This window comes from Ipomoea triloba, chromosome 9 (assembly GCF_003576645.1).
Source record: "Ipomoea triloba cultivar NCNSP0323 chromosome 9, ASM357664v1".
Lineage (NCBI taxonomy): Eukaryota > Viridiplantae > Streptophyta > Magnoliopsida > Solanales > Convolvulaceae > Ipomoea > Ipomoea triloba.
Window position 1 is genome coordinate 3,717,956 of NC_044924.1, and position 11,383 is coordinate 3,729,338.

The following is an 11,383-nucleotide window of genomic DNA, read 5'->3' on the forward strand; positions in this document are numbered from 1 at the left end:
CCATTTGAATCACCCTCATGTCTGGCGCGATGCTCCTCCTATGCAGGTTACCCGCATTGTAGATGAAGATGCACAAGGTAAGAGTTTTCTTCGATCAAGATAGAACAATCTGTGCAGACAGAAAAATGTACATAATGTAATGAAAAGCCGATAACCTAGTTGTATAGTTGTATCATAGACAAAGAAATGGAATTGCCAACAAGAAAATGTACATAGGCAAGTTTCATTTATGTATACTTCTCTTAGTCCAGAATATTGAAGAATTAAACAATTACATTTGTGAATACCTTTCTCAAGAATCTCTTTCGTTCTTGACACAATTATAAGCCGAGTTGACAGCTTTGTGAATCAAAAAGCTAAATACAAGGTAAGACTTTTCCTAACAAAATTCTTGCCACAGTTCAGAGCCTGGGTGACAGTTTTATGAACTAAAATGTTATAAAAGGCAAACTTTTCCTAAGAAAATTGTTTGTACTAATCTGGACTGGGAGTTCTTCTCATGGGGCCATAATTCCCTCAATTGTGTATGCTAGTGACTTTGCCCAGTCAGCTTTGAGCAGCAGTGTACGTAGTGTATGCATTATGTCGTAATCAGGATCAAGTTTCCGCTGCCAACCCTGTCAGGATTTGACAAGTATTTTATGACTTCATAAAACAAGTTAAAATGAAAATAGAAACACTGGTCAATTTCATTCTTCTATACTTGAGAGCGTGGTGATGAAAAAGAAATTACCTCCAGGACTAAAGTTGTCACCATCACAGCACAGACATTTCCGTCGATGTTTACTTGATGACGCCTAACTTGCTCAAGTAGATGATGCATGCAGTCTGCAGGATGGACTAGATCACCTTCTGGAGTACCCCAAAAATCAAATGACTCCTTCACTTCCTGTTAGTAACAGAGTTCAAACATAAGACTCATAAGATTAATCACATCAAACACCATAAAAATCTACCTTTTAAAGAATACTATTAGCACCAGCGGTAAAACTCTAGCATGAAGTGTCTTCGCATGCCTTGATGAACTGTTTAAGGCCATAAAACTTATAAAAAGTATACCTTAATGAAGGCATCTGGATCAGGGCAGTCCTGCTTCTTTGATAATTTCAATGTGCACTCAGCTGCTGTGCGGCCATCTCGGGTGGCAACAGCCTTGAAAAATTCTATTAAATTTCCTCTATCATTTTTAGAAAGTTCAGCAGTCATGCCTACATCAAGGAAAATGACATGAGGCTTAATTTTGGAGATACGTCTCCGGGATGACTTGCTCTGATGTACCCGTACTAGAATATTCCCAGGATGCATATCAGCATGCATAAAGTTGTCTACCTGGAGGAAGGAGAACATATTTCAGAAGCCAGTTCTATGGCAGAAAATAGGTTTAGTAATGAAACTTCTCTTTTCCTTTTAACTAATATGTTATTTAACACACTAACTCATAGTATAATTTTGAAGTAGAATTTCTTGTAATTTATCAAATTACTCTCTTTATATCTCAAATAATAATAGACAAACTCATACTTTCTAGCAAAACAAAAACCTTGTAAGAATAACTAACAGCATGAACCATGGCACTTGATGTCAAAAAGCTGTGGGGTCAAAATAATGTAATATTACCCTTGAAACTTAACTGCTCATGATCGACGCACACTTTCCTACTCAAGAGCCATGGCATTCAATAACAAGAAGCTGTGGGATCAAAATATTGCCCTTGAAACTTTCCTACTCATGATCAAAACATACTTGGAATTCATCTAATCAGAGAAAGTCTATCTTTTTTCTACTATATCCTATGTAGGTTTAGACATGAGTCAATTTCCAAATGGAAACCATAAATCCAATGAACATTTTATTAACATCTTTAATTCCTAAACAAAATACCAGTGAATAAGCTATTGAGGCCTGTCATGTGGGATAACTTTAAAATAAAATTAAAAAAAAAAAAAAAAAAATTAAGTGGGGCAGGGTGACACAACTGGCACACTAAGCATCAGATTTAGCATATAATTGTCATTAACAATGGAGAGTAAAACTAAATGAACTACTAGTAATTGCATATTAACAAAGTAAAATGAAGAATATATTTTACCAGAAGCATTTTGAGAAGTGCATTGGTCCCAATGTGAGCAAGAGCGCTCTTAAGTCGCTCATTCCCCTCCAGATCATCAACATAGTGTGACACACACTCCCCTTGCTCAAAAGTTTCTACCAGTACTGCAGGATGCACTAGAGGATATACAGGCTTAGGAAAAGAGACATCCTTCCATCTCCGGAAATTATAAATGAAACGACTCAAATGAGAAGCCTCTCTTGCAAGATCTACTTGGGACAACATAAAAACTGCAAATTGCTGGACACTTTCATCCAGTCTCAACCATTTTAGAGCAGGCATGAACTTCGATGTTTTAGCAACCAAATTAATTATTTCAAAGTCTCTTTTAATAGATTCACCAACTCCAGGATGCCTAACCTTGACAGCCACATCAATGGGCTTAATCTCCCTACCATGATATTGATACTTCAATGTAGCTCGATGAACCTGAGCTATACTTCCTGATGCTACAGGTGTTTCCTCAAAATCATCAAAAATTTCAGAAATTTTACGACCAAATGCTTTCTCAATCACTTTTTTTGAATACGCAAAGCTATGCTCAGGTGCCTTAGTGTGAAGCTTTGACAGCTCAGTACACAAATCACTAGGGAACAGATCCGGTCGTGTAGCTGCCCACTGGCCCCACTTTATAAATGCTGGCCCAGCTCTTTCAAGTGTCTGATGAACAACCTCTAGCCACATTTTCCGGAAGTGAGGTCCAAAAGTATCAGCAAATGGAGCCAATGCTATGCAAGGTGTGAAGAGTATTGTCAAATAAATTGCTCTTAACAATAAAACAACGCATTCAAATATTGAAAGGACCAACTGTGTGAAGATAGCATGACCATCTTGAGCATGCATGTAGAATGTATTCTTTGGATGGATGAAATCCATGTCAGATGGTGCCCGTGCCAATGCAATATTTCTTCCACATACTATGGCAAAAATTCCAGGAACAATCACATATGAGCGGGTCAAGGCCAAGCTAACAGCTTGAGCACTTTTACTTATAGGGAGAGAAGTCCACCCCTTAGACAATGATCTCTGGAAGAAGCTCTTCCAAGCACGTTGGGCATTATGTGCAATAGTATTATTTGCTGAATTGGCTGGGTATTTTTTGGGAAAATTGCCTGATAGACCATTTTTTATGCTGTATGCCGTGAACGAATTATATCCTCTAGCAGAATGTGTACATTGCTGGTAAAATCTGTAAAGAGGAGAATGCTGTCCATCCTTAATGAGCATTCCATATTCCCTTCCATCTTGACTGGTACTACTCCAATTTTTATGTAGTGATTTTGAAACTCTTTTTACGCTACCAATTGCCAAGAATCTGTCTCCCAGTTACAAATCAAAATACAGTCATAAAGATGCATTGAAAATTTAAAGTTTATTGGAGATAAGAAATACTCCCAATACAATCAACAGAGTCCAATTTCTAACTGTAACAATGCACTAAAATCAGAATATCTGAAATGAAAACTAAACACAAATACATAGAGAAAGTTGAAAGAAATTATGAAAACTATTCCATAAAGAATTAAGAATGCATCAATGAGAAATAATAATGCTTAAAAGAACTACCCATAAAATTTGAAGATTTAAAGTTCACCAATACAATAGATCCTTTCTCCCTTTATGATGTTGCTTTAATCACTGAATTCTGAAACTCTTTAGACCCTTTCAAGCTATCAACTTGTTTAAATTACTTGATAAAAAGCAGTCTCACCGTCTCAGTGCTATGTTTCTAATAATAGGGCTTCAAAATCAAGTGGACACTTTTTCACACACCGATTTTTACTCTTTTTTTTGTTCTAATTTTCTATCATTCTTCCCTCCAAGTAGCCGGGTAGAGATGGTGGTAGCTCTAGCTCAAGCTGCAGGTTTTATATTTCAAACATGCTCTTCCTTTTCTCTCACCTTATAGACCATTATTTAAAGTTTTAAACATGCTAAAGCTTGTGCAACTCCTAAAATGCACTCACTTTCTTCGGATTTCAGTCTAGACAATCATTTGACAACCTAGCCAGCATAATTCGACACGGAAATTTTAAAGAAGTAAAATTCCCAATATAAACAGTAAATCTCATTCTGAATCTAGGAGGATTGCATTAAAAAATCTTCAGTTTCTCACAATTAGCATGATTGCTTCAAAATTTCTAAATAAATCTAGATCATAACAGATTAAAACGGAAAAAAAAATCTCAATTGAATCTCGAATAAAAGTCTCACATATAAAATACGTAAGCTTATGTTCACTAAATTAGTTATAACCAACAAAATCTCATTATTTTGCAACTCAATCATTGACAACAAACCGATAGAGAGAGAGAGATGGAGCGACCTTGACATGGCGGAGAGAACTCAGAGGCCGCTTCAGATGTTGGTCGAGAATAGCGTGCGCAGTAAAAAGCAGTGTCGGCGTATCGGATCGTCAACGAGAAGAGCACGCTGTGGAGATCGTTGAAGAAGAGCGAGGGCCAAGCATATTGTTAAAGGAGCTGTGGTACGCGTGGTTGTGGTTCCTTCTTGCTTGGGACAGACGATCTAGAAGAGCAAGAAGAAAGGGATGTTTGGTAAAACCTAGACGGCGAAGAGGAAAATGGCTGGAAATTTGGTGTGTTGTGCAAGAATGAAGAGGGGTAAGGTTCGGGTCGGACCACTGGTTAGCGCCGGCTCCAAGAGTCCTGGATGACGAAGGCCCTCATTCTATTCCCCTAGGTGCCCTTCTATATATTCTCTCTTTAGACCGTTATTGGGACAAAAACATTTCCAAAACTTTATTTTTTCATTATTATTACTCTATTAGATATGGTAATAATTTAATAAACCTTTGTTTATTCCTTAATTATCATTTGTTAATTATGGTGAATATATTACAAACAGACATGGAGCAAATCAATTCAGTGGAGTCGATCTGACCAAACCTTGGCCCAAGGCCAAGTTCTGAGCTTGGCACCTCGTAAATCCCATGCTAAGTGTACCTTCGAGCTGGGTGCCTTGAGGAGGCAAATTATATCGTGCACCACGGTGCACATAGCAATGTGCACCATGTACGTAAACGACGTTGTTTTGAGCATTGTAAATTAACCGTCCTTTTTTTGGAAATTACGTTTCCCGTTTCAGCCGATCTGTGTATTTATATTAATATTCTGTGTATTCTAGGTAATCGTTCTGTGTATTTCAGGCAATCATTATGTGTATTGTACGTAACCGTTCTGTGTATTAATATTAGTAACACATGTTGTGGTGTATTTGTGCATTCGAATGTTTAGAAGCATGAGTTATGTGTATTTTGTAGTCAATATTCTGTGTATTCATGTTATTATCACAGGTTGTGATGTGTTTATGCATTCGAATGTTATGAGAATGGGTTATGTGTATTTTATGTCAATATTCTATGTATTATGGTCAAACATTCAGTGTATTCTAGGCAAACGTTTTGTATATTCTAGATAATGATTATGTGTATTATAGATAATGAATTCCCTTGAGTCATTCGCACCCGCGTCCACTAACATCAAAACGACGTCGTTTTGGACCAGAGTGCACATTGATATGTGCACCGTGGTCCACGATATAACGATTGCCTTGAGGAGGTCTAAAGCCAAGCTTTTGGGCTCGAGTTCCGTTACTTCATGGGCAGTTGTAGCAGGCGTAGTATAGGCGCTAGACCCGTTCAAAAAGGTCCAAACTATCTATTATTTTATTGTGAGAGCAATTGGAGCGCAACTTAGTATAAAAGCATTCTTCTTTGTCTTATTATGACATATTATTCACTCTCTTGTAATAACATACTAACATTATATAAGTCTTAATACAATCGTGTTTTTGTGACTTATGATCTTTGGTCAAAATATTATTAAAGCAGTGTACATGTCAAAGACCATTGGTCAAGCGACATGAAGTGACTCTCTCAAATGGAAAGTCATGGGTCTCGCTTCAGTGATGGTGATATTGACTTGTTAGACTTCAGTACTTTAAAAAGTATATATGGACAGATATTACATGTAACATGGTCAATATTACTTTAAAAAAAAAAAAAAAAAGTCGTGTACTTAAATGTCAAAAGTTTCGAGACTGTTTTGGACATGTTGACAGCCCCCTTTTTATGCTGCCCACTTTGTTGCGTTTTACTTTAAGGTGCGTTTGGTGAGTAGGCATGCAAGAGACAATTCGGCTATTGGGCCCAACAATTAGGAATATGGGCTGCATAGGGCTTTGGGTTATGTTGCCCAATAGCCTAAACCATTCTCTGATCATTTGTAGGCCTCGGGAAACAGACTACAAATTCAAACATTGGCCTTCTATTTGCATTTTTATTTGTTGTTATATCGTAAAAATCTATATATAATGCACTATCAATCTAATAATTGTTCTTAATAATGATGTAAATGGGTTGTAAAGGCTGCAAAAATTATACCATCCACCAGGGACTCACATTATACTGTGGACCTAGTTGAAAACAACATTTAGATTATGTATTTCAGTTAACAAATTATGTGTGTATAAATAAATATAAGGTACTTAATATGTTAATTATATGTACTTAATATGTTAACTGTAGTATATACTTAATTTATTAACTAAAGATACATAATATGATAATTATATGTACATAATCTGCATAGACTCTAATATTCTACCATTGAGAATACGGTTCAAATGCAATTGGGGTGCTTAGGAGCGGTGAGAGGAGAGACATTGATCTTGCCAAAATTAATGTTCAGAATTAACAATATTTTAAAAATGAGGTGGCAATTTGACCATTTTCCATATGGGTCAAACTTAGGGCGCGTGATTTTCGTTCTTAAGGTGCATGATTTTTTGTGCTTAAGGTGCGTGGTTTTGAGCTTAAGGTGCATTAGTTGTTGAAATTTAAGTGCGTCGGTCTAAAGCTTTAAGTGCGTGATTTGCCTTCTTAAGGTGCATGGTTTTCCTTATTAAGGTGTGTGATTTTGAGCTTAATGTGCGTTAGTTGTTGAAACTTAAGTGTATCGGTCTAAAGCTTTAGGTGCGTGGTTTTCTTTCTTAAGATGCGTGATTTTCCTTCTTAAAGTGCGTGGGTTTTGTGCTTAAGGTGCGTCAGCCTAAGGCTTTAGGTGCGTGATTTTCCTTCTTAAGGAGCGTTGTGTACCTTCTTAAGGTGCATTGTGTACCTTCTTAAAGTGTGTTGTTTTCTTTCTTAAAGTGCGTTTTTTTTTCTGTTTCAAAACACAAACAATATTGTTTATAAGATTTTCTCTACAAAGTCATATTTATGTTAATTTAGCTTAATGTGCGTAGATTAAAAGTTTAAGGTGCATCAATTTAATTTTTTTTTAAAGAATACATCACCACACAACCGCACGGGAACCTTCTCTACCATACATATGACGAGTTCTTTTTCACAATATAACAATTAAATGTGTGGTGGGTGAGTTTGAATTTGTAATTAGATGTCATTTTCGAAATTAAAACGTACGACTAATTAATTGCATATGTTGATGTTTCCATCTATGGATGGGATATTTCAGTGATGTTGTTATTAAATATTGGCAACCATGTTTAATTGACATCATTATTTTAAATTAGTAATTTTTTTTTTAATTTACTGTTATGCTATGCTTATCTATCGCAGACACAGTCAAATGTCATCTCACGTTTCGGCCGTGACATAACAAGCTTCTTCTAGAATCTACATTCATACCCTTCAAATCCGAAATCACCATTATTAAAAATGAACCACACTGAAATAATCCAGTTAAATTAGTCAAGTTATATGTTTAATACACAGGGAAAGTAATATATTGATTTTTACCTGTTCGAATCAGTCAACTATGACAACTTAAATTGTTTTATTTAACCCTACTTGCTACAAAATTTCAATTTAAAATCTCAGTAAAAGCGATCCATTGACCTTTTTGGTTATCTGCTATGTGCCAATTTCTCCTATTTTCCTAATTGATTTCCTCTAATTTCTTATTTGGATTTTTTAAAAAATGAAAGTCTCATCCAAATTCAAAATCTTGAATTTATTAAAAAACTTGTAGCCAACTAGCCACTATTCTATATTTCTATTGTGTATTTTGAGTGAAGCTCGTCCTTTAATCCTAGCTAGTAAAGAAATATAAAGAAGTAAATCAACTTAAGGAGAGTAGTTTTTATGTGGAATCAGATTGTCTGAACTTTTGTTCAAATTTTAATTCTGTTAGACAAGATTTTTCTACTGTTGGTTTAATAATTAAGCAGTGTAGTTCAACTGCTTGTGACATTGGGAACGTTTTGGTTCGCCATGTCAATAGGTCAGCGAATCATGTGGCTCATGTGCTTGCACGAGCAACTGATCGATTCTTCCTCTGTCCTTCAGATGTGGGACTCTACCCCGCCTAGTTGTATTTCGCATTGGTTTTAATATATGGTTTCCTTTGATTTTCAAAAAAAACAAAAAAACAAAAAAACTTAAGTTATCCATTATTGATTGACTCAAATTGAGAAAGTCAATAGACAGCTCTTACGAAATCAAAATCGAAACTTTATGAACCACAATGTCACGAGTTTGAATCATTACCCAGTTGATTTGAGTCGGTTAGCTATGAGTAACCTAAATTAGTTTACTTCAGACTTTGTGATCTTTTGTCGACTAGGATCACAAGACAATGCTTACTCCTAAGGATTATGAAATTTCGCTCGTCATCTTAAAATAAAAAAATTTAAAAAAAAAAAAATCATTGGAACCTTATGGTTTCAAAACGCCAAACCTACTCTTCCACTAAGGAGGGAAATTTTGTCGTAGTATCGCTTCGTTTTGATTTAATTGATTACGCATCTGCTGCAGGAAAAAGTAGTTTCAATAAATTATTTTTTAAAAATCATATTTACCCTTTTTATTGACTAAAATGATCAATATTCAATACAATCGTACAATTAAAATGTTTATTTATTTATTTTATATATTAATTCTTATTTTTAATCAATACATTAATATCAATGATTATCCTACATTTGCATTTTATATGTATGTATCACCAACTCAAAATATTCATCCTCTTATAGAACTTTGAATAGGATTGCACTATATATTAGTATTAATTTCTATACATACCAATTATAATTTATTAATTATGCATGTTCAATTATCTAAGGGAGGCTTCATGGGTATGAAATCATATATACGACCAAACTACAAAATCATTAAAAATTGAACTTTGTCCCACTGTATTTGAATTATTCATTGCAAATTAATTGGTGTGTTTGACTTAATACCAAATTAATTGGTGTGTTTTATCTCAATTAAAATATAAACTGATTATTAAATTATACCTTTATGTTTTATATATTATATGTTCAACAATTACATGTTTATTGGAGAATATTTTATACTTAATAATGTATTTATTTATTATCATATAAAATATATTCGATGTTAATTCGTTATATTCATAATTAAGGAAGACTATATATATATATATTCGAATTTCGAAGATCTTTCATTGACATTATGAGCCAGTCTCAATCAGGAGACAAAATTAAACAAATAAGGCGTAGTAAAAAAAAAAAGATTAATATTTGTAGCACTTTCATTCGAGATGTACCCACTACAGAATCTAGTTTTTTTTTTTTTTTTTTTAATAATAATTTAAGATTAATACTAGATTTAATATTGCCTCTTTCACTGTTACCTTCTAACATGTATAGTAAACAAAATTGATGTAGCATAATATATTTAACAAATAATAATACTATATTTTTCCTCAAATTTTACTTCCTAACATGATAATAACATTTTTTTATTATTTATCTTTGAGAGGCAAGGAAATCCGTAGTCATTAGTTACTACCCAGAGGTATGTACTGGGTAAGCTTCACTTCGGTACAATAACCTGCAAATAACACTAGGGAAACCTTATGTACCGGGCGCAACTGGAGAGTGTAGACAATAATCAATACAAACTTGTGAATTTAATGAAAGAGTCAAAATTTTGACGTTACATTTTTTTACTAAATATTTTATCCCGTAAGTATGTGATGATAAGTATCATAATTTTTTGTCACAGCATAATTTGCCGTGTAATGTAACACCAATACAAAGTAATCATATAAAATGATCTAAAGTTAAATAATGACTTGATGAAAATTTATGGTCAATGTAGACCTGTCAAACATTGTAAATTACATCAATTCTTGGGTTTGTCACATTATCACATGAAGAGTGAGAACGTAAATGGATGAATGGAAGTTTTTTCAATAAAAATGGTGATATTGCAAGCAAAGAAGTTGACTGGAAAATCATACCATTTATTTTTCCAAGTGGTGTACTGTCATATAAAAGAAGAAGAAGAAGAAAGTTTGAAATTTACAGGACATCATTATCATAAAGTCAGAATATTAAAAATTTTCTTTTCAGTATAACAACCATAAATTTAAATTCTTTTATTTAGAATATATTGATGATCTAACGTGTTAATAATTCAAGATATGCTTAAGAAAAATAAAACAAAAATAATGTTGTTTTCTAAAATCTAATGATTTAGTTGTATAACAGAAATTCAGTAATAATTAAACACGTAAATTAAAATCATACTCCGTAATGAAAACGTAAGAGAAAGGCACAACCATATGAAGTATTGCTTTTTCTTTGGGCGGTCGAAAGATGGGAAAATGTGAGAATATGACCCTTTTGAGTTTTGGGTATATGGTCGGTTACGTTCCAAGTCAAAGTATGCCTTTATTATCCTTTATCCTATATATGTAATTATATATGTTCCAACATATATCAGTCTTTCGACACGTTTACTTCCTATATGTATATCGATATTGCATTAATCATTACTTCATATCAACGAAATGTTCATATGTACATTTAATAGCGCGACTGTGAAAGCTTCTTTTAATTTGTTTCAACTTTAAAAAAATAAAATCAAAATATAGGGACTTATATTTACATGTTACAATTCGTATCAAAGAAAATAATACTATATAAAGATCTTGTAATTTAGCTAGAGCCTAGAGGTAATATGTTCTGACGGAAAGGGGAAGCGTATGCAGAGAAGAAGAGTAAATGCACTTTGTATTATCTGTTTTGTCTTGTTACTGAGCAAGAAGAAGGATTACAGTATATATACGTATGAGCATAACAGAACAGTTGTAACAACCTGAAGGTGGATAAAAATACAATCCTACCCTTCACTTAACCGCTCCTATATGCTCTATTACCCCCCCCCCCCCCCCCCCCCCCCCCCCCCCCCCCCCCCCCCCCCCCCCCCCCCCCCCCCCCCCCCCCCCCCCCCCCCCCCCCCCCCCCCCCCCCCCC

At 34.5% G+C, this 11,383-nt stretch overlaps 1 protein-coding gene across 1 annotated transcript; it reads right to left on the bottom strand.

The window, feature by feature from the left end:
* Positions 1 to 207: 207 nt before the first annotated feature.
* LOC116029400 (uncharacterized aarF domain-containing protein kinase 2-like) lies at positions 208 to 4,804 on the bottom strand. The gene is made up of 5 exons (XM_031271388.1): positions 4,437 to 4,804; positions 2,090 to 3,425; positions 1,060 to 1,329; positions 734 to 889; positions 208 to 617 (listed from the first exon to the last, which is right to left on the bottom strand). Exons 1-5 carry the CDS (start codon positions 4,442 to 4,444, stop codon positions 498 to 500), a joined length of 1,890 nt encoding a protein of 629 aa, XP_031127248.1. The 5' UTR covers positions 4,445 to 4,804; the 3' UTR covers positions 208 to 497.
* Positions 4,805 to 11,383: the final 6,579 nt, after the last annotated feature.

Excerpts from the sequence above, each read along its gene's own strand:
- LOC116029400 (XM_031271388.1), bottom strand. Across the intron at positions 1,330-2,089 it reads CACTTCTCAAAATGCTTCTG|GTAGACAACTTTATGCATGC; the intron begins GTAAAATATATT and ends TCCTTCCTCCAG. Across the intron at positions 890-1,059 it reads ATCCAGATGCCTTCATTAAG|GAAGTGAAGGAGTCATTTGA; the intron begins GTATACTTTTTA and ends TGTTACTAACAG.